The sequence below is a fragment of the Vanessa tameamea genome, chromosome 18, assembly GCF_037043105.1.
Source record: "Vanessa tameamea isolate UH-Manoa-2023 chromosome 18, ilVanTame1 primary haplotype, whole genome shotgun sequence".
Taxonomy (NCBI): Eukaryota; Metazoa; Arthropoda; class Insecta; order Lepidoptera; family Nymphalidae; genus Vanessa; species Vanessa tameamea.
The window spans coordinates 6,727,249-6,752,848 of record NC_087326.1 but is presented as its reverse complement, the minus strand read 5'-3'; the positions used below and the strand labels follow the sequence as shown (position 1 = coordinate 6,752,848).

General features: G+C 31.8%; 1 protein-coding gene across 4 annotated transcripts in view; it reads right to left on the bottom strand.

The window, feature by feature from the left end:
* Dscam4 (Down syndrome cell adhesion molecule 4) overlaps nt 1-25,600 on the bottom strand; it is a 211,886-nt gene that overhangs the window by 51,524 nt on the left and 134,762 nt on the right. For all 4 annotated transcript variants that reach the window (XM_026637185.2, XM_026637198.2, XM_026637201.2 and 1 more), the window contains exons 3-4: nt 18,468-18,586; nt 674-872 (exon numbers count right to left, since the gene is read on the bottom strand). In XM_026637185.2, coding sequence (XP_026492970.2) covers nt 674-872; nt 18,468-18,586 — 318 coding nt within the window. The remainder of the gene's footprint in view (nt 1-673; nt 873-18,467; nt 18,587-25,600) is intronic.

The following is a 25,600-nucleotide window of genomic DNA, read 5'->3' as shown; positions in this document are numbered from 1 at the left end:
ACACTTTATATTTTGATATGATAAGACTGAAGAAGACTGAAAACATTAATGTCACGATCTTAACAAGAGAAGTTCAGTTTAATTAATCGGGTTACTACACATACTTTTGACTGCCTCGTTGGTTTAATCGCTAGCTTATAAGGCTGAAGGCTCAATTGGACCTGGGTTAAAATGATAAATTAATGATTATTGGGTTCTGCTGTCAAGATCCCAGTATTCTCAGTAGCCGCCCGAAGCAGGATAGCACACTCTCGTGCCAAACACTTGAAGCCGTTGGACCTGAACCGACCTGCTGATAACTTTACGTCGTGTCGGATTGATATCTCATTGAATTATGAAAGTGGTAGAAATAAGCAGTGCCTCTGTGGTTGACATTAAACTAGTACTCTATAATATATCTTGCGAATTTGGGTCATCTCCATTAAGAATGGCCGCTGTGGCTAAAACAGGTCAGGATAATGTCGTCGTAATATAACCAAACATCGTTATCATCCCTTCAACAGACTCTTGGTATGTGCAAACATTGGCTTAATCTTGACATTTGACATAAAGAAATAAAATATGTCACTCTCGTGTTGTTACTGTTTTATTTTGTCTTTTGTTTAAGACTTCAACTTGAGTTACAGTCTTATAGATTTCCTCGTTCAGTTATAGTTGCAAATGTTTTATTTACCCGCATGCATGTGTATGTTCTTAGACAGAACAGCGAATCCACCGCTCATCCGCAGCCTACATCTATATGTGGCTGCGTGGACGTCGCGACGGTAGTGCTCTGCGGAAAACGGCGGTAGTTCCAGGGAACCGTTTGCGAGCACTCTACGAAGGCCAACCAGTGACGTTACCGGGCTGTTGTCTGATAACAGCCAGTCCAGCTGTAACAAAGAATTAATAATGGTCAATGAGTAATTTCTACTTACTGTACTACTTGTAATTATATATATTCGTGAGTTTATATGTTGTGTATTAATAACCTGTCAATGACAGCGTAATTACTATTGGATATAGAGAAAAATAACAGTAAGGCCATTATGGTTTCTATACATATATAACAAAATATATTTTATTCAACTACTTTTGAACCATCAATTCACAGTGTTATATTAAATATACCCCCACCCAGGCAAGCATATTTTCAAATAAAAAAAAATATATTTCGTAGTGGTATATTTTATTGTTTTGTCATTCTAAATCAATAATTAAATAAACCAATATAATATAATATACTTTTTAAAATGACGTTTTAAATGTTTTATGTATTACGGATGAGTTAGTATTAATTTCTATTTAAATTGAATCTTATTTATTTTGTAATAAACAATATTGTATATAATATTGCTTAATTGGAACAAAAAGCGTACTTAATGCCTGAAGGCATTTTCTAGCCTTGGGCAAAATATAAATTCACGAAGGCGATGCCCTACAACAGCAATACACAAATAAATTTAACCTATTATTAATTTAATATTAATATACGACTAATTATATAGTTAAATGAACACATAGAAACAAAATATATTATATTTATATTTCACCGAGACAGCTCGGTGGTTATAGCACCTGAACTTTAACTGAAAATTATTGGTACGGATCCGGGCAAAGGACGAAAATTTCTAACTGCATTGAGCGATTAAAAACAAACAAACAGACATTCGAAATCGATGAGGTGACTACTGTTGTGACTTTAATTCATTTTACTTAACGTCATTATCGCTACCGGTATTAATATTAGCCGCACAAATATGAAAACGTGTATTAAGATAGTTATAAATATATGTTTTATATACCATATAACATATAAATAATATTATTAATAATAATAATGTAATGAATAATCAACGCATAAAAGATCAGTTTGAGTAACAACAAATGTACCCACGATAAAGTTTGTTAAAATTTAAACAAATATACATAAAAAAGTGTCTCGTTGGACAACAATTTAAAACGCAGTTGCTTTCCGTAATGCACATAAATCGAAAATGTCAACGCTTAGCGCCTGAACATCCCGGATGTATGAAACACATCCCTCATTCTCATTCCTTAGTCTGAGGTATTTCACATGACACATTATTTGATCATGAAAAAAAACGTACAGTTTTTTTATAACATTTCATACGCAGCGCGTTATTTATAATTCGTGTACGTTAGAAAGCTTGAATTTATCCTCCCTTGCGCCCGTTTCCCGAACAACTTCTTGTATTGCATTTATTTTGAAATGAATTCACAATATTTTTCTTTACGAGTTAAAAAGTTGCGGAACTAATTTTTAATCTGTTTTCCGATATTCGACAAAGTCAATTCCTTTTTTTTCAATAATTTACCTTGTCAAAGTATATGCAGTGTTTGTTATTTTTTCATTAAATATATGTAGGCAGATTGGAAAATGGGTAATCTGATGGTAAGTGGTCAAGGCCGGCCTTTAGACATTAGGAATAAAGATGTTATGTCCCTTGTGCCTGTAGTTACTCTGGTCCATTTAGCTTTCAAACCGAAAAATAAAAGTAGGTACCTAATAATAGTAAAGCAGATGGTAAATACTATAAGGAAAAGCATTTGACAGTCCTTTATGGAAGGCCACCTGTCTAAAATTTACCACGAACTGAATTATGTGCAACGAAAAAAATTGTTCGATGCGAAATTCGATGGTGAGGTAACTGGCTTTAACAAAAAAAAAATGCAGTTAAATCCAATCTGAATATTTAAGTCATGGACAAATTTAGATCTATTTTTTACAATATAATTACGACACAAACAAATTTTTATATCATCCATATACTTATAGGTAATCTAAAACAAATAAATAAACAATTGCTTATAAAAATAATATTACAGAATGTATGTTAACATATGTTATTTTTTAATAATTTGTTATGCTATACAGCTTAATAAATAGTTTCAAAAAGAAATTCAAGCATATCTCGTGTCCAAACTATCCAAATTTAAAGAAGAGAAACACTGTGAAGCGGAGCCACTCATTAAAATTATATATGGTTTCGGAGAAACGCGTAACAACTCTGCTATAAGCTGCACGTATATTCGCTTAGTGACATTTTCAGTCAGTTATTAATAAATAACATCTCCCCATTTATTCGTATAAATATGCTGTTATAATAAAAATAAATTATTGCTGAATAAATTATTCAATTTAATACTAATCAAAATTTGTCGAATTTGCCAATTGAGTCAGAATTCATATCAATAAGATTAATGTAACAAGTTTACAAGATCAGGGAATGAGATAGTTTGCGCCAAATACTGTTCAGCGGAGCTCGCGGATGCAAAGGAGTAATAGGCGCACGAGGATAATTAAGTAAAATTTATTAAGTAACTGGGGCCAATTTATATAGCAAGATAGAATTTTATAAGAACAAATACAATAATTGATCTATCTTCGTTGGGGATTCCTAGCTTGGGGTGTCTTCTTGGAAATTCCTGGTTTGATACCATAGAAATAGTTTATGCTCTAGTGTCGAATTTTGTGCAGCGTAACGAGATTGAAAATCTTGAAACAGCACCATTTCGTACCAAAACTTTAACAGTGCTCATTTCTAGATGTCTTGAAAAATTACCATCTTGAAGATTTGTTATACACAAAGAAATAATAAATAAATATTCTAACAAGTTCAACATCTCAAGTTTCTTTAATAGGATATCGCGATGATTGCAGAGAATTAAAGGAGAAATTATCGTTTTCCGAAGACTTACTTAAAATACTTCATCTTTTCTATGGGTTTATTGTGTAATTAAAAATTGAGTGATTAGAAATTAATTTCAACTCAAGGTTCCGTTACATAACGATAAAGTAGTAACTTTAAAACCCTACTCTGCTTAGCTCTATAAAAAATCAAGTCTTTTTAATAATTTATTACTTGTGTTGACATTATTAATATTATTTCTCCTCTTTATATTCTTTTATTACTTGCATGCCATTTTGTTGTTAATAAATAGATAAATCAGAATCTGCTAGGATGCTCCTAGAATTCTATTTAATGGCTATTAATAATAAATAATGTTTAAACAAAAGGAAGAACGGACAATGTGACTGACGTATGTGTCTAGGACAAGTCTCAAAATTAAATAAAAAAAATTAATAATTAAAAGGTTTTCAACAAACAATATATATTGTATAAAACAATATAATATATTATATATATTATATATGGTTCGCAAAATTCGCGAGAGTAGGTAAATTGGCGCGCGATAGTTTGCGGCGCAATTCACATATTTGTATTTTTCCGCGCCATTTGCATTTCCCCGGCAGCCAGATGCTGCGAACCTGCAATAATATACCGTTTTAATCCTTTTATATTTTCACCTTTCCGAGGATATCATATTTTATTTTATTATATATATATATTTATAATATTACATTTACAACAACAACATAAAAAAACCATCACTAATATATATATTTACTTGGTTTATGATCTTAATAGAATCCTAAACAAATGTTTCTAATTATTTTAAAAAATTAAGAAATTGCATACAAACTTTCATTCAAAATTTTACGTGCTAAAGGGATGATTTTTTATTAGCTCTTTAACGATTGACCTTGTTTTATAAACGCAAGCTTAAAAACCGTATTCTATATTGAAAAAAAAGGCGAACTCTGATACAAATTTTTATTTTTCACCCACTTACAATTTAACCCTCTTGGGTGATGAAGTTTCAGAAACGCTTTAACATCTACATTTTACTCATAAATATAAGCCTAAATACCTATTAACATATTTTTAACTTTCATCCTAAGTTTCATCCTCTTAGGAGATGAATTAAAAAAAATCTTTAACACCTTTAACATATTAATGCCTACGTTCCATAAGAAAATCCTGAAAGACTCAGTGGTATACGCGTTGTATGTCAATTGTTTCAAAATTATATAAAGTAGATGTGGCCTACATCTACTTTAACTATGCGAAAAATATAAACTAACATCAATTTAGTTATTATATGGTAAAACTTTCAATGTAGTACATTAATTCATTCTAAACGAGTATTTTTCTAATCAAACGCAAAAGCGTTCATTATGTTTATTTTCTATTCATAAAAATCAATTCGCGACTTGATTAAAAGCTATTTCTTCAATAATTATGCGTTAATGTTTTAAAATAAGCTTACAGGCTTAATGTATTTTTAAGGAAACTTGAGAATTATTTTGCTCCCCAACTGCCTTCCAATTGAGAATAATTTATAGAGATTGTTGAATATTCAAGCCTAATTAGTATATCAACCGAAATCATATAATAAAGTCATTAAAGACCAATTAAATATGTATTACTAGGCGTGTCTTGGGGCATTGTCAGTGAGGAATTAGCTTTACTTTAGGCTTAGTAGATTTATTGACAAAGGAAAGAATACTTTGAATCGAGATTGATTGTTATTATTTTTATTTCAGTAGTATTATGTTGCGTTGTCTCTTGAGTTATTTGATCTGTTATGAAGTGTTAGCGAAATGTTTACAATGGTTGGATCAAAACAATGACAAAACTATTAGTTTAGATGAAAACCATGAAGTTTGGCCCTTTACGTATTTCAACAAAGTTGGGCCTCGCCTGCGGTTGGACATATGTTTGCTGGATGGTAAATGAGTGGAGGAAAGTTCGGGCACCCTGTGGTCCAACACCTATGTGTTGCCAGGGGAATGAATAGAATAAAATGAGAATGTTGTACATTCAATACGAATGCTGTGTATATACGTAGAGTGTTCAATTATGAAAGACTTGTTTTAAATAAGCGGTTCCGTAGACATCCGTAGATATTTTTGTTTGTTAGTTCGTGTTTATATGTTCAACTTTATATTTATATACTAGAAATGGTTTCATGTGGGGTTGCATGTGAATATCCAATGCTTGTTTCACACTTGATTTTTAGACAAAACCATTTTCAGCGTGACTTTATATAATAAATAAATATTGGACAACATCACATACATAACTCTGATCCCAATGTAAGTAGCTAAAGCACTTGTGTTATAGAAATCGGAAGTAACGACGGTACCACAAAAATTCAGACCCAAGACAACATAGAAAACTAATGAACTTTTTCTTCATCGACTCGAACCCGGGACCTCGGAGTGGTGTACCCATGAAAACCGTTGTACACACTACTCGACCACGGAGGTCGTCGTTATATAAAATTAATATGAGCTCGAAAAGCTCGGAAAATCCTTTTGGGCTTAAAGCTAAGTGTCAAAGGCAACATCACAAACTTAGTATTTTGTCGGACACTATATGCAAAGTTTTTATAGTATATTTAAATAAAAGAGAATATTTATATATTTTTGCTCTCCGTGCGTTTCTAAAATTTATTTTTATCCTGAATTCATCCGATTGTAACTCTTTGCGTACTCCCGTTAAAGTTCTGCAAAGCTGGGACGTTCTGCAATCCACCAACCTAAGTAGCGTGGTGGAATATGCTCCAAACCTTCTCCATAAAGGGAGAGCGTTAGCCCAGCAGTGGGAAATTTACAGGCTGGTACTGTTCTCTTCTGTGAAGCTGGGACAGGTAGCTTGCTATATTTTATAAATATTGTGTTTGAAATGTAAAATAACTAAGTATGTTTTAAAAACGACCGAAATAATTTATATATGTATATATAAATCTTATATGAATGCGTATACATATATCTCAATGAGTTTAATAGGTAAATCTGATATACATTAATTTACTTGTATGTACAAATCTAACTACACAATGTCGAAGTTGATATAAGAGTTGGAACGTTTCTCTAAATTTGCATATCTTTAAGTCCAAATCAAATCAAACCCAGTAACAAATGCAATATAACCAAGATTGCAATGATATAAACTCAATCGCATTCAAGATAGAGTTCAATTCAACATTAAGTAATTGGTTTTCTAAGACATAATAAATCTCTTCGAACTCTCTGTTAATTTACAAATCTAGTTTCCTATAAACAACGGGATCTACCTGGATTTACTTAAAGAACGCTTTGTATAAAAAGTAAAATTAACAAATTGTAAATTTCTCAACGTTGGACAACGATCTAATTACCTTTTAGCGAGTTGGTAGATACTCACGCATACGACACATGCAGGTTTCCTCAAGATGTTTTTCACCACCAAGCCAATGGAATTATAAACATAATAAATAATAATCAGCCTGTAAATTTCCCACTGCTGGGCTAAGGCCTCTTCTCCCGTTGAGGAGAAGGTATGGAGCATATTCCACCACGCTGCTCCAATGCGGGTTGGTGGAATACACATGTGGCAGAATTTCGTTGAAATTAGACACATGCAGGTTTCCTCACGGAAAACATTTTCCTTCACCGCCGAGCACGCGATGAATTATAAACACAAATTAAGCATATGAAAATTCAGTGGTGCCTGCCTGGGTTTGAACCCGAAATCATCGGTTAAGATGCACGCGTTCTAACCTGGGCTGGAATTATAAACGCAAATTAAGAATATAAAACGAGGTGATTGCGTGGTTTGAACTCGCGATCTTCGTTTAAGATTATTTTTATTGGCTCTTTATTTTCCCTTTCTTGTTAAATTTCTGAATGCTAAGCGTGTAGCGTATTACACATAATCTATATTTGAGAAATCAATGAAGAATATTATACGAACTTCGATATACAGTGTTAAGAGTAATAATGAGGAGACGTCATCGAAGAAGGGATGACCAGTATGGTGTCGGCGAAGCTTTATTAGTCTATGCGCGCTTCATTCGCTACAAACTTCGTATACTGTCAATTTAATATGGGGAACCCTTGTCCGTTTGGAGAGTCAATCTGCTTATTTTTGTAATTTATATTAATTATTTGTATTACTTTAAATATAACACATTAGAGCTCTTTTATTTTTGCAACTGATTCTGTTTGAATTTTTAAAAATATATACGTTCGTAATTAAATGTTTTCCTTATTCAAATTTCACTTATGTTTCCCAGAAACAGTATATTGTACAATATTCCGAATATAAATTTTGGAGCAAAAGTGATACAAATTAGAATTAAATAAATTAAGTTGATATGAACACTTTATTATTTTATTTGAAATTATTATAATGATGTTACGAAAAGGTGGGTAGGAAGTACCCGTATAGACCGTATATGTAGATCCTGTTAAATAGACGTCCCGTTCCCCATTGTTGCGTGTCGGTGTAAACGCCTCGTACCGACGCTCAACAATACAAAGTGTTGTGTAATTTCAGACAATAGCATAGGTATAAGTCTGGAGTCACGGGTGGCAATGTCAGGGGCTCGTTGAATGCAGCATTGACAATGTCAGAGACTATGGAGGGAGGACAAGCGACACACGTTTGATTATATATTAGTAGTCTGCTTCTCCTAAAATTGCTCAAAACATGACAGTTTTATTCAAAAACTTATAGCAGTCATGTGATGAAACAGATGTTAGGTACATCTGTTTCATGGAAATTAATGGTTTTTAATTAATTTTAAAGCAAACCAAACAATAAATATTGGGTTAAATAAATTAAAGCGCTGAGTTTCGTTGTTAAAATAAATCTAGTTTTAATATTATCTCTACATAGTATAAAATAAAGTATTTTTCCGCTGTCTGTACGCGTAGATCTTTCAAACTACGCAACGGATTTTAATGCGGTTTTCGAGAGGAATAGTGATTCAAGAGAAAGGTTTATATGTATAATACATGCATATTATAGACGATAAAAGTTCTCAACTCTTAACTTTAACTTTCCTGGACAAAAAAGGAAATAATTTCTTTCTTTTTATGTTTGTTCTTCAATCTAAAAGTTGCGTATAGACCCTCACAGTACCGGACCCGTAGCTAGTTTTAATATGTAGTAACGAAGTTTATGGTGATATATGCGCTAAGCCCACAAGGATGAGATTGAGTAAGACGGCATGAGAGAGAGAGTTATGCCGTTTGCCGTAACGGTATAGGAGTAAAAAAAAAAAAAACATTTTTATCATAAATATCTATTTTTTGGGAACAGTTATTCGATACAAATCACGCTCCAGCTGTGTTGATAATACTGTGCTGGAAGGAACTATTGTAAATATTCTATTTCTAAAATATCTTTATCGATATTGACATTAGTGCTCGACTATAGTTAGCATCAAACAAATCGACGGTTGACAAACTGAGCAGGAAAAGGTACTTTTGTATATGCAAATATATATGTAGACTTGCGAGAATTTGTGTTTTATTTAAGAGATCTAGTTGTATTCAGGATGTTCCAAACTCAGCCACGTAGTATATAGAAATATTACTATTTTATATAATTTTGAAGTTTTTACAACAAAGAAACAAAATAAAAGGATTACTCCCTTGAAAGTAATAAGTTTTAGATGTTACCCTCATAGTTTCAACTTTGATGGAAGTTGGCCTTTGTTTGAAGGGATAGCCGTTAAGACTACAGACTTTTTTTCGGGTTCTTACCGTTTATGAAGCTTTAGGAATGAAGGAATTTACGTTAATTTTTGTTCTGATTTTATTTTATACGTTTTATTGTGTAATTTATTTGTTTATTTGGGTGCGTAAACAACTTAATCAAACAATGCGGGTCAAACCCGGGCACGTACTAACAAATATTCATGTGCTTAATTTATGTTTAAAATTCATCTCGTGGTCTTGAAAACATTGCGAGGAAAATTACTTGTGTCGGATGAAAATCTTCTAGACGTGTACCCACCCATCAAGACGCTTTGAAGTAGCGTTGAGGGAATGAATTCCAACCCTCCTCAAAATAGGCCTGGTCTAGAAGCGCTACATTTGCAGGTTATTTACAAACGAATATAACTTGTGATATAATATAAAATATATTGATTCATAAATGTCATCCCCTTTCCTTTTTCGTTATTGAAAGTATCGGTTTGATACGAGCCAAGCGAAGGACGAATATTTGAACAGGACAACGTCGTGAAGATAGTTCTCGATGTACCACGTATTTGCTGGGTATTGTATCCCTATGCAAATACGAAAGATATTTCAATTTTACCTCAAGGATACTCGAGTATTCTTACAAAAAACGTTATTTTTACGTAAAGATAATGGTATCGACGGGTGCCCATTGGTATGTCTCAATGTTGTTTTATTTAGGCTGTATTTTGACTTCTTTTTCTTGCACGAATTACGCGAAGCGAGTGTCTGAAAAAACCTAAAGATCTTGAGGGAACAATTAATATATAGTTAGTAATAATAGGATCTTTGTACGCTGTTTTTCTCATTTTTATTTTATGTTACGTGTGCTATGGCGGGTTCAAGTAAGTGCTAATGAGTTTTCGTAGGCTTAATTTGTGCTTTCTTAATCCATTGTCCATCAAATCGCTTTAGGGTTTGAGGTGGAATAGGCTTAAAATCTTTTCAAAAAGAAATACCTTAACACAGCAGTGGGGCATTAGGGAAATGACTTTTTTATTTTTTACGTGTTATATATATTTAGTAGTATATAATTCCAGTCGTTAACAATAACAACGAACAAAATGATATAGATTTTGGAGAAAAAATATTATATCTTTTTTATACTGAATACACAAGAAGTACCAATATTAATTATTTTATTATTACAAGTTTTTATTAAACTTCAACTGAATTGTAACAATATTCAATTCAAATGGAAATTATTTTGGAAAATTTGTGGAAACTTTCCATCTTACTCGTGACACTCAATTATAAACCTATTTATTTATATTATTGTTATTATTTTATCGCCACAGACGTTCTGTCCGTGCTCTTGTTATATCTAATTTATATTATTTAATGTTCCTGTATGTAACTAAGCCGAGATGGCCCAGTGGTTAGAACGCGTACATCTTAACCGATGATTTCGGGTATACCCGGCAGGCACCACTGAATTTTCATGTGCTTAATTTGTGTTCATAATTCATCTCGTGCTCGGCGGTGAAGGTAAACATCGCGAGGAAATCTGAATGTGTCTATTTTCAACGAAATTCTGCCACATTTGTATTCCACCAAGCCGCATTGGAGCAGCGTGGTGGAATATGCTCCATACCTTCGCCTCAAAGGGAGAGGAGGTCTTAGCCTAGCAGTGGGAAATTTATAGGCTGCTAATGTAATGTAATGTATGTTACTTTTTCTTTTTATTCCTTGGCAGCAACACAATCTAAATCTTTGGATTGCCAGTTGATGAAAAAAGTTCGTGCATTGACCTCTACGAGTACGACTACGACTTCTTCATTAACTTTGAGTTTGTTCTTGTCGAGTGAGTTCCACTATTTTTATCCGTGTATCCTTTGAATGTTATAATTATTATAGTGAATGTCACTTATCACTTCCGGATATTTCGCGATCGTGTCCTGCGGTGCGATTCTATAAGAATTCCCTTCGTATCACACTCGTGATATTTTGACAACTGACTGACAGTGATACGCTATTTTGAGACGTGTATCTTATAATTTTTTTTTTAATTATTATAGTCAATGTTACATATCATCCTGACATTTCACACTCGTGTTCTGCGGTGAGTTTCGAGTTTCTTGTTACAGAGTAGTACTACTGCTGTGAGATTCAATCTTGTTATTATTTAACTCCATACGTGACGTGTATTACGTATCGTACGTGTATTATATATTATATATTAAATAAGTTTCATAAATATTGTTTTCTTTGATCGTTTTGCCTTTGTTTGTAAATTAAACTGACGAATCGGAAAGGATTGATTGTTAGTGCCTTGTTATACCTTTATTAACAATATTAAGTACTTTATAAAGAAATACTCCGAATTTGTGAGTCTGCTCAATTATAATGGTCCCTTCAGTATTACGCTGTTAAATTATATTTATATTGAAAAGTTTTTAGAACATCAACCTTGAAGGCGTTTTAAGTGCTCGAAAGGTAATCTGAATTTATTAATAAACCTTCAAGTTTTGTTTAATGTGAATTAAATAATTATTAATGTGAAATATTAATTGATCTGTTGCTTTTTTTTTGTAATATTAAAATGATAGTGTCAAAGATTGTTCAAACTTTAAATATTAAAAATATATATAATTTATATATATATATTTAAATTTTTAAACTATATACATATGTATATATAAATAATAAGCACTATAAAGAATATCATTAATTCACTGGTGAATACCGAATATCTCACAGGATCTGGTTGTTTTTTTTTACTAACTGGTAACCGTTTTTTAAAACGTAAGACACCTTTATTTAACAAATAAATTGGTATATTAAAAAAACTGTGTTATTGAACTTTGAATGTAAATGTACATTGTTATTCTTAAGGCGATATGTTGAGGGAAAAAATATATATTATTATACGATAATAATTATTATATGCATAAGGAAAGGAGAATTCCGTGAAGCAATTGACGAATTATTACGTCCCGAGACACATAACACCGTCTTCTAAATTACCGCATATGTAACGAAAGAGAGTTTGGAAACCTAAGGTTAACATTTGATTTGCGTCGCGTAATATTCACTTTCGTAAAAGCACTTCATTAGGTTTTCTTTGACGCAACCCGTATAGGGTATTGTTCTCAGTTCCACTTTGCCACGCCTGCTTTTAACCTCGGGGTAATGTGACCCCTTTCGTTTTTGTTTAGCAATTTTTTGCGACCTTTTAGGGATGAAACTAGAACGCTCGCTGACACGTCTAGAAAATATTTTTTTATACGTTCTTTAAGTTTTTGTTACAATAAATATTTATTATTTTATCGCCTTCGTATTTTCAACATTGTCTAGCGTCTTTAATAATGGTTCGTATTTTTAAATTGCATTCGTATTTATATAAGATTTTATCAGTAAATATTAAATTTAAAAGGCAAACATACCACTACGTGACAATGAAATAACATAATTAAAATTATAAATAGTACGATGTAACAACGGCACGGATAGCGCGACTGTGGAGAATAAAATACATAAAAATAATATCCCACTGCTGGGATAAAGCCTGCTGTCCTTTGATGAGATGGTTTTTGGAGCATATTCTACCACGCTGCTCCAATACAGGTTTGTAGATTAACATGTGGCAGAATTTCATTGAAATTGGACACATGCAGATTTCCTCACGATGTTTTCCGTCACTGTTGAGCATGAGCTGAATTATAAACACAAATTAATAACATGAAAATTCAGAGGTGCTTGCCTGGGCTTTAACTCGCGATCATCGGTTTAAATGCACTACTCACTGAGCCATCTCGACTTAGGCTAAGGAAGGCTTCCAATACTTTTTTTGATTCCATTGCACTGCTCTAACGTCGAGCAGAAAAATCCACCACATTATCGACAAGAAAAACTATGTGAAGCATTTTTCATTCACAGGAATATTTCTTCTCGATGTTTTTCTTTACCGCCAAGCACGAGATGAATCATACACTCAAATGTGAACTAGCGCGGGTTTGAACTCGCAATTCGATTAAGATACCTACTAACCACGTTTGGCTCATTGAATTAGCTAAATTTTGCTTTGATACCGAATTTTGCGTGAGGCAAAAGTTTATTTATTATATGAACGACGAAATAAATTTCTATATTTTCGTGTTTCGGATAACACAGAAAATACATTTTGTATTTTGCTGGCGAGTTATAAAATTAATCTCGAAATTTGGGTAGTGTACATGTTCACGAAGGCACTCCCTTAGGATTCGTTTTCACCGACGAATATTTATAGTAAGTCGGCCTTAGTGGAAAACACAATCAAAGATATGTAGCACTTTAGAGTATGCTTTAATCGTATTAAAAGCTATGAATTGGAAATTTTAATAATATTTTATGTACTATAGTGTAGTAAGTAAAGGATATGTACCCCTATTAACCTAACCCAGCTGATTTAATGCGGGTTGGTAGATATACACGTGGCAGATTAACATCCGAAATATGCAGGTTTCCTTACGATATTTTCATTCACTGACAAGTTCGAGATGAATTATATTTACGCACATGCAATGTCAGTGCTGTTTGCTTGGGATGGAACCCGAAATCGTTGGTTAATATTTACGGTTTCAAACCCCTAGGCCATCTCTCCCAGAGTAAATAAAATCCATAATTCGATAATAATATTGAAAAAAAAAAACGATCTAAAGAATCTAATTAATATTCGTATGGCTGGGTTTGTTGCGAGGTTTTGTATAAATCATTTCAAAATCGCGTTATATTACAAATTTAGAAGAGAAATACTGAATTATTTTTGTGGAAAAACAATTTTTTTATATACATATTTTTAGCTTTCGTTTCGAATACGCATTTAGACTGATCCGAAATTCATAATTAATATTGACAAAGGAATCTGTGCCAGACTATCGTCGGATCTCCTTTTTTAAAAAAATGTCGTTCGAGTGATTTCAATTAAGAGGAATACATTTATAAATAAAAAATGTCTTTAATTAAACAATGTAAGCTATATTTTTATTTTTATCCATGGTCAAATTTTCTAACCCTAACTTACCTCTTACTTTGTTTAGAAAAAACAACACCACGTGTCCCTCTTTTAAGTAAAAGATTACATAACAAAACCTGAGAATGTTTAATTATGAAAAGCCGAGATTGCCCAGTGAATAGAACACTTGGATTGCAATACATCAATTATGGTTCAAATCCCAGGAAAAATCTAAATTTTTAAGTGCTTGGCGGTGAAGTTGTTTTAAGCAAGCCTACAAAATATATAAAAATCAGCCTTCTTAGTTCACATGTGTTTATGGCCTTTTTTTTGGTGTAACTGCTGGACTAATATTAAAGTTCTTTATACGTAGGTTATATCATATTGAAATGAAATGAATGTTTGCTGCTTTGTTATTTAGATTCGTTGCCAAAGAACAAGTGCTCGAACAAACGCTGAGATATGTTCGTTTACGCAGAATGTCTCTAAAGTAAACCGTCGATGTTATTATTAAACGATTTATAAGGTCTTATAAGGTCATTTAAAATCAAGCATAGTCATATTTATTTACATACTTTTTATTTTATTGATAGGTCAACGGGCAAATGTGCCATTTGATAGTGAGTGGTCACCACCGCCCTTAGACACTGGCGCTGTAAGGACTAACACCAAAAACCTTGGGAACTACGATGTTATGGTATGTGCCTGTTGTTACCATAGCTCACTCAATCTTGAACCTACCGAATCTCGGTGAGTGGTTCCCACCGAGGCAGGCCTTCACAAAATCTTACCATCAAGTAAAATTCCTGCGAATAAAGTTATTGCATCCCAAAATACTTCAGATAACTAAATCTGTCACTAGCTTACGCCGGAAAACAAGATGCCAAACTAAATATTATATCAGCACTTGGTAAGCTGGGTATGTGCAAAGAGATTGCTCGAAGCTTGCCTAATTGTATTACTTAGAGCATGTTTATATTTCACGCAAGAGAAGTTTGCTTTTCACGCAAGGAAAAATATATAAAACTATAGATTTATAAGTCATATATCTAACACTGGTATTTCAATCGGATGGATTTCTATTCATAGCTTCCAACGCGGACGCGCTTTCCACACATTTCCTTATTTTCCGATGGGATATATCAACCATAATTCTACTGGTAAACTTCTTCTCGTAAAACTTTATCAATGCTCGCATAAGGCTTGTGAATATTAAATCAAATGGCGTGCGGGCGTGTTAACCGTAATTCATTCCTATTGTTCGCTATTATTTGACCTCCAGACGTTGAAATAAACTTTATAAACAGCTGAATGTTTAATGGGATAATCCTTTTTATATTGTATTCAAAATGTATTGTGACACCTCGGTCTGCTCCTCCACTATATTTACTTTTATTTGAAAAGTTTGAACAATAACAAGCCGTGCCAGCTGTTGACAGAATAATAGATTTTTGTATTAATGGAGGCATAAGAAATATCTATCTTTCTATAAAGGAGTACATGACAAAAGAAAATTTATCTATATTTTCGTAAATTCACGTTCCTAATTCAGACGGTTAATTTTAATATTTTTTAATTATAGCGATGGCCACAATGGCTTAAAATATAATTATACATGTGGTGTATTTTTGTACACATTTTTGTTATCTACCACACTCTGACAAAGTTAAGACAAAAATGCTTGTATTGTGTGTTTGTTGAAACTTCAACAATGAATATCTGATGTATTTACAATAAGGTGCGTAGTTTCGCATTACCGCGACTTAACATTCGCTTTTGATTTTGTATTCGCTTTTACTGTTTTGCTTTGAATTATAATCGAACCAGTCAAAGTCAGCCTTACAATGTTTGTAGTATATTACAAGCGGCTACTTTAATTTTCAGTGCAGTAAAAACTTTTTCTTTTAAGTTACTTTTTAATCTATAAAAACTTTTTACATATAGAGATCTTGAAGTCGGTCGTTTTAAATAAATATTAATTCGAAAATGTGTAAAAAACAAATGCCTATCAAATAATACCATCGAAAGAAAGTTCCAGAGCATATAATTTCGATAGTTTTATAAAAAACGATAAAGAATATAAAGTACCGTATATTCACTTAACAGATTATTATTGTTATTGCGTCACGAGAAAAAAATGCTTTTTATTCGATTTTATACGTTTGTTTCCTCTTTCTCGCTCCAATTGTGAGGGTGGAAACAAATTGCAGAATATTACTTAGAGCTCGAAAGTTCTTTTATTTTTTTACGTAACGCTCACAGATATTGGATACTGAATTCCTAACATAGATCATCAAGTAATATCTTAACAGATAGTTTTTTTTTACTTAAATTCGATTACATAGTCGGTTACAATGCTAGTGACTTTACATCATATTTGCTCAACACACACACACTAATACACTCATAATTACATATTTTTATCGTCTGTGACTGTTAAAGGCTGCATTCAATTATGTGTGCTTATGAATATATACTCACTTAATACACATACTCACATATTTTTATTATCCGTGATTGTTAAAGTTTTATTGATACTAAATCACTAAGGTTGTTATAAAAACCTTTCATTACTTATATAAACTTATATTACGAGCAAGTCTCCCGCGGCTACATTAAAATAAGTATGTATGTGTGAGTGCGTTTCAGCGCTATATATTGTTGTGCTGAATAGAATTACATTTTCAATTGATCGATTGTATGAAGTCGAAGATAAACACCTTATTGTCGTAGAACGTGCAACTGTCTGTTTTGGCGGAAATGAGATTGAACTTAGTTTCATTCGAAAATAAACCATATTTCCACGGAGAGTATGTCGTATGTTGGACTTTTACAAAACAATGACAATATTCTTTATTATTTTAAGTGATTGAACAACCTGTAAATATCCCACTGCTGGACTAAAGTCTTTCTCTTTGAGAATAATGTTTGGAGCTTATTTCAACAGTCCGCTCCAATTCGGATTGGTGGTATCACATGTGGTAGAATTTCATTGTAATTAGACTCATACAGGTTTACTCAAGATATTTTCCTTTACCTACGCGCACTAGATAAATTATAAAGCACATGACAATTCAGTTATTGCTTTGTAATTTGGTTCTAAAGATAATGTAAGAATAATCGACATCGACATAAAATAATTTAGAGAATGGAATCGGAAAGATAAATAGGAAAATAATTTTAATTGTTTGTAAAATTATTGGATGATTTTGTTTGTTTGTTTATTTATTTAAACAATTTATCGATTATAACAAATTCACTATCTCAGTTTTTAAAAGACGGCGTCAACTCAAGCCCCAACTAATGAAGCTACATATGTACAGTTCGAAAGAATTAACAATTCTACTTATTATAGGGTAAACGCTTTAAAACAAAAATTAAGACAGATTAACTACGACTTTTTTTAGATTATCATATAGCAAGGTGTATAGACAAAAGTGCTATCTGATCACCATCGCCCATAGACATTGGCGCTGCAAGAAATATTAACCATTCCTTACATACCCAATGCGCCACCAACTTGTGTCTGTTATATTCAACATTCAAACCGGAACAGAAGAGTACTAAGTATTTCAGTTTGGTGATAGAATGTCTGATCAGTGCAACCAAATTTTTTTTTGTATTTTCTGTACTACCATTTTTTATATAGATAGTTACAGCTCCTCTGGAATGTAATAAATAAACCACCATCTTATCCGTACGATTTGAAAAGGATTCTGAGTGTCACTCAGAATGACACCAAAATCAATAAGCGTCAGCAGAAAATATATATTATTTTTTTTAATCAAAACACAACCGAGGGTTTTGTTTTATAATGTAGAATAATATTTTTTGCAACAATACTGATCACTAAAACTAATATTCATAAGAATGCTGATACTTAAGAATGATTACAGCTTTTTGTAAGATAAAATTAAAACTGTTATGTAACACTAATTAAAATAAATATTATGAAAAAACAAATTTTAGTAGTCAAAAGTACAAAATTTAATTGACGATTCTACATTACGATCAAAAAACAGGTACCTACTGTGCTCATTTAAGATTTGATATGACCGAGATATTTGCTATTTTATAATTATTATAAAATTTTATGTATCAAAAGTCTTGTCACTTTAGAATAATTAGCATTCATTTAAGTACCCATACTAAAGGTAAATGTTGCTTTACCTGGAACTGTCCTTTCGTAGAACACGTGAGTGTGGTCCCAGTGTCGTTCGTGAACTCAACATGGTGCGGCGGTTCTATGATAACCGGGGACCTCCGTGGCTCTGGTGTAGCCCGTACTGCTGTAATGAAAAAAAAAAGTTTATTGAAAGTGCCTACTTTAAAGTAATAATTTTTTTTTTATGTATAGGGTGCGTTATTTCTAACGCATAATAAGACAATTTTATAAACTTATTGTAAACATAAACGCGCTGATTTTAGTTTTGCCGGTTTTTCTCAAGTCTTAGATGCTTAGTTCCTAACCGGTGGTTATAGGCTATCAATAATCAAGAGTAACAATTATTTGTTAAAGGAATATTCTAAATTAAAAAATATATAATGTAGAATGAATCACGGCCCCGAATGTTTCTATGAATCGTTTATTCATTCTGTGAAACCGCACATTTTGCAAACGACTTTTTGGCTATGTCGTCGGGACTGCTATGCTTTTACGAGTATTTCGCAGTGACAATATGGCTACTGTACGATACGAGTAACTTGCTGGCTACACACCGTACTTTACAACATTTTATTATTATTTTTTTATTTCATTTGCTTTATTATATATATTTGCTATATATTTTTTAACATAGGTAGGCAGACTGGTTAATTGGCCACCTGATGGTCGTAAATTTTTAACCATTCCTTACATCGTTCATTGGCACATTGGCACCAACCATGGGTACAATAGAAACTATGTAAACTATGATGAGTGGATGGTTACCTACTCAGCCGGGTATGTATAGAGCCCTAGGACTATGTAATACAGTGAGTAGACAACAATAAAATCATAAAGCAGTTTACGTACATTTTAAAAATAGTTATTTTATAATATTGTCTATAGTATTTTTTTTAAATACGTTTTTTAATTTAACAATAGATTCCTTTATTCTATCAATACGTACAAAGTTTTTAATATTATTGTTATAGGAACGAATCGAAAATATCGCAAATTTGTTATTTGAATATCTATACTTATGTTCGTTTAACAGATTTCTTGTGAACCTCAATGTAAAGAATGATATTTAATCAATGTATAAAACAATTACAGATAATTTCTCAATAATGTAATGTAGCTGTATAATTGTTATTCATAGTAAAATGTACGAAGGGTTGTTAGCTCACTGTGTCACTTTGTATCATGACAGCAATTTTTCCATGTTTTTTCCGGTCGAGAAACCCAATAGGAGAATAGAAGAATAGACTCGGAAACCGAACGTGTGTGGTCGAGCTAACAGTCTGCATTACGGTTCTAATTTCAAAAAGTTGACAGTTGTTTTTGCTTTTTTTATTCATAGATAATTATTATACCAGAATAGAAATTAACAATGAGATAATTTCTAATGTATTTTTATTACAAAAATGCTATTAAATGACAATAAACTATATCATTATAATAAAATTGAATGTCCGCCGCAATGAATTTAGTAACCGCATGTCATAAAACTTTATATCCACTTGGAATCGACCACACCAACTCGTAAATACCTAACAGGGCTTAATATTCTTGATTACAATAAATTTGTCAACAAAAGAGAATAGAGACAAAAGATCCATTATTACTTAAGTGTAACGATTTTCATTGTAAGAGCACTTTGGTCAATTTATAATGCCATAATTAAATCTGAAGGTTAGGCTGAAGGAATTTTCACCTTTATCATGTAGTAATTTTACTTTGAATAAAATAAATTAGTTTTTTTAATTAAGAAATTTATTTCATATCAGCGCAACTTTAAGACTTAAAATAAATATTGTTATAAACATTTTATATTCATTATATTGGTACTAAATTACGAGTCGCATTCAAGATATACGAAACATAATAACCATTTACGAGTAAAAAATAATACATAAATACTCGTTAAAAATTTTTATTCGACATGTTGAGATTACAAAAAGTTTAAATTTGTACTCCCAAAAATCTTGGAAGAATCGATTTTAAATCGGTTCGATTATAATTAAATGATTTTATCATGCAGCTGGCATCTGTAAAAGTTATTTTGACACACAAAAGTCTTAAGTTATTTTAAAATAAGAAAGTAACCATCCCTACTAGTCACTGAAACATCTGTTATTAAATAAACGAATACAATGGGTAGCATATCGAAATAACTACGTATCGATAAATTTGTATCCGAAAAATAGGTCAAGACAATTTAAGCCGATTCTTTTAATCTCAAGGGATACATTAGTGGCGAGAATGGGTAAAAAAGGGATCGGGTCTAATAGTACTTACAAAGCGTTCGTCGTTACCTTCGCTGAAGTTGCTGTAAAATGTTTTGCAAATAGTTTCATGTTCGACCTATGTGTAAGGGTAAGTTTGTTTAAGTTGACTTTATATTTTTATTATTTTCATACAATATAAATGATTAAAAGGCTTCTAATTAAATCAGTAATTTAAGAATAAAAAGTATAAGACCTTAGACATTGTTTTTTTTGTTACAATCTTTTTGAAAAGGAATGATCTTCCGCCGAACAGCTTCGCTTTCTATAATACATACATACGTAAAATTTTCTGGGTTCTAAATGATATGGCACTACCTCAACACAATAAAATGGTAATTAATAAATCGGAAGCAGTCATAAATTTACATAAATTATGACATTTCAAAGTTATTCTAAGTTATGTTGATAAGATCAGACAGACAGGTACCTCAGATGTACATCTATAGTATCTACAGATAGGTCGTTCTGCCGCAAGCCGCAGCTTTCGATTTCCGTTTAATTTCGCGACAACCGCCCTCATATCTATATATAGAGCTAAGAATCCACCGGGTGCTAGGTTTATCGCATTTTGATAAATTCAACATGAATTAACATCACGAAACCAATAACGAATTAGTCTCTATCAGAAAATATCAACCTTTTTTTTTTCTAATCTTAAGTATTCCATTTATTGAAAAAGGTAAAAATTACAATGACGTAAAAGATTTGTAGTAAATAAAATAGCTTGTAATCTTTTTTTCTCATAACAAGACTTGACTCAGTTGGATGGATTATATTAAGATCTGAACGTCGCTGAACATTTAGTGGAAAAGCGGGTTAACTTCTCTGACTACATAATGCAGACTTTCAACTGTCATCTTTGTTTAATTGTGTTATAATGAATTGTGACAGTAAAGGGTATGCTCTAGGCGAGGCTGGCACGTTACAAGACGGTTATTCTATATCTGGTTGGTGGGTACAAGTTAATATATTTCGAAGAGAAGTGAATTGTTGTTTATGTTCAGAGATATTTTGTATGAATCAAAGAGTCCGTGAATATTTATAATTCTCTATATGTTTTGTTTCATTTCTTGTAATATTTTATAGGAGAGAGTGAGCGAGATGAAGATAATTCAGAGTATTTAATATAGAGGCGATATTTTTTATTAATAATGTATATTGTACTGTTATATCACAATAAAATAAGTGGAAACATATTAGTTTAAAATGTTTTATGTAGATAAATATTATCTTTAATGGGTTGCAATACGAGTCCGTAATTTTAGAAATATAAGGAGATATTTATTCAATGCATGTTAACATACGCGAGCTGTTTTTATACGATATATAAGCAAACTAGGGGCGATAAATCGATTTGCGAATGTTTATACATCTCAAAATTGTTTCAAAAATAGTATGGAAATAATTTCTTAATTTACCAGCGTGATGACTAGCTAGCTAGCAATTTTACAAAGCGCTTTATTATTTTTTAGCGGATTTACATAAACACAAATTCATCATTTGAGATTTTCAAATGATTTTAGTTTATAGTTAGAATGCATATAGGCTCTGAAGTATGTTTATTTGTTGCATATTTATTGAGACATTGTTTACGATGTCGACGTAGTCGGAGATAAATTGTGGTTTTCAAATCGAACGCTGCCAGAACCATAACAGATTTACGAAGGATTTCTATAAAATATTTGTTGATCTTTAAATTATCTATAGAAAAGTTAGCGACAGTATATCTTTTATAATTAAGTTATAGTCAAAATAGTTTGTCATTTTTGATCAATTATTTGACAATTACTAATAACTAAATCTGACATGTTTGTTTGTTGAACGTGCTAATCTTTGAATAGGTTTGGTTAAGGTATTTTATATCATGCGATATCGGGACATCAGTACTCATTTCACTCGTGAAATGTTGACAACCGACTTACAGTGATACGCCATTTTGATACGTGTATCATATTAATTTTATAACAGACATTTAAAGATGGTGTTTTGCGGTGAGTTTCGAGTTTCTTGTTACAGAATAGTCTAATAGGTAATTATTTGATTATACAATTATACTACTTTGATATGTGTAACATTAACAAATTATCTAATGCATGAAGATATATTTTTTTATATTGAAAATATATTATAGATAGGCACACTGGGAAAAGGCAACCCAATGGGAAATGGTCACCGCCCTACGCTATACGATTTAATTTAGATTTATAACTAGAATATCTAAGAAAAATTAATCATTCACATTTAAAAATTTTGTATTGTTGCAAGCCAGGACGGTCGTACCTTCGTACTGTGCTATACACCAGGATGTTTTTGTTGTAAAATAACTTCTATTTCTAAAGTATTAAGATCTACGAATGATTATATAAGGTCTACTGTATAAAAGCAGTAAGTAGAGTCTCCAATCTGCCGGAACACTGATTGCCTCCATTCAAGCCTCCGTTGCAACGTTAAGCGCCATTAATGTCTGTTTTTTTTTAACCAAAGTTTTTAAATTTCAAATTTCACTTCGTGATAGCGGAGTATTTTAAAATTTTAATAAGGAAAAATAGCGCAGGTTGTCTTCAGCTTAAATAAATTGAATATTCATGACCTCTTGGGGGTAAATTAAATATTATCAATTAACAATGAATACTGAAATATTAATTCTAATGTTTACGATAAAAATCGTCTCAATATATTGATGTGGTCTGATTAAATGTTGTCGAGGTCAATGACATGATCTACGTATATATCTAATCTACATAATATAGGTACGATCTACATTAAAAATAAACCTATAATATTTCAGTACTGGATTAAAGACCGTTTTTGAGTTTATTCCACCAAACTCTTTCAATATGGATTGGCACGTATGTCGAACGCAGGTTTTGCAACGATATTTTCTTTAACCAGCGGTTATGATATTATAAGCACAACTTAAAAAAATGAAAATGGAGTTGACTTTGCCATGTTTGAACCAACAATCTTCACTCAAGATTCATGTGTTCTACATGTAACCACTGTGCCATCTAGGCTATTATTATATACTAAACATCAACCGAACCAACTATATATATATAATATGATAGACATAAAATACAAGTATCACTAAAATAATAGATCAATAAATTCGTTTTGACTTAACTGAATATTGTATTCAAAATTATCACAAAGCAACAGCTGATATGTATAAGATCGACTTAGATGAACTAAATTAACTGTTCGCTACGTGACGAATTTCAACCGAAATCATTATTGATATAGTCTGCCTACCTAAAAAATAAAGTCGAAGCGGCTTTCGCTATATATTATGTATTAAATAAGCGACAGATTTAAAAAAAATAAAATGAGAATATATAAATGACAATAAATTGCTATTAAAAATACTATACTTAAAATTATAAATGTGAAAGTATCCCTGTCTATCTATCTGTCGCTCTTTCACTGCCAAACCAACGAACCGAATTTGACGAACCTTGGTATGAAGCAAACTTGAACTCCAAGGAAGGGCATAGGCTACTTTTCTCCTAGTACGTGACAACCCCAAAAACCCTAGCCGCGGGCGATAACTAATATTATATAAAGACGTATAAGCGAATGATAGGAAAAGGTCATCTGGAGGATTTTTCCTCACGTGATGATTTCTGCCAGTTCACTCTACTGTAAGCCACGGGAACTGTAAATCGAGAAGAAAAAAAGTATTGATAATTAAATACGTAATGTTATTATTATTCGATAATCCGATTTCATTTATTTTATTTATCGGGGAATTATTCCAAGTATATGACACTGACATAAGAACTATGTACTATAATCTGGAGTCTTATATGTTACAAGAGGAGCCAGCAGTTTATTATTTAAATACCGTATGGTTACATAATAAAATAACTTCAAGTAACTATATGTTTGTAGGTACTAAAGGGCAGGTTATAAAATCATCTCAGTCCAGTCCGGGCTAAATATGGCATCGTGCGTGGTTTCAGATCGCTCATTAACAGGACAATAGCCTGCTATACAATACCCCGTAAATAATCGTAGACGTAAACAATACTCTTTCATTGCTGGTTGGAGCCACGAGATGCGAGATTGTTAATAGCTTAATAAGGAGCTTTATGTTGTTCTGGAATATTTATAAAACATATATTGAAAATTTATTCGTACTCAATTTTTTTATTTTCATAATTTTCAGTATTCTGGCTTCTGACTGATGCAAATTATTAATAAAGAAAATGACAATTCATAAATATAATTTATACTCTAAAGCACTTAGAAGTAATGTTCACTCACTGGTAGAAAACCAGTGACTTTTTAAAACTTGATCATTAGTTTCAGAGATTACGCCATACATACAAACAAACGATGTTACTTACCTCTTTGTAATGTTAGTATTGATAATCAATTTTTAATTAAAAAAAAAGTATATCACTGTATTATTTAGCAATTATTTGCCAAATTGCTTTAATTTCAACTGTAGATGGTCATTTTTATTTTGTGTGTTGTATTTAAATTATAAAGATTATTTATATCGTCTCTTTTTACGGGGCGTAAATTTAAATTATATTTTCTTTCTAATTCTTTCAATGCGCCATTAGATCTAAAATAAGGTTCATTTATAAATAAGAAAGGTTTACCAAGTTCAAGTAAAAACATCGTCGGAACATTTACATGAAAATGTGTCTTTTTTTATTACAAATTTTGTTTAAATATATTTATTTTAAGTTGTTTGTGTAACATATCTGTATATTGTCTGAATAATTGTACTACTGGCTCATCTAATCTATAGGACTGGTACATAATGCTTTCAAAAATAAAGTTCGCTTGCTATTAACTACACAAAGTAAGCAATCAATTTAAATAAAACAAATTGTACTGGGCTTATGTACTATTACTAT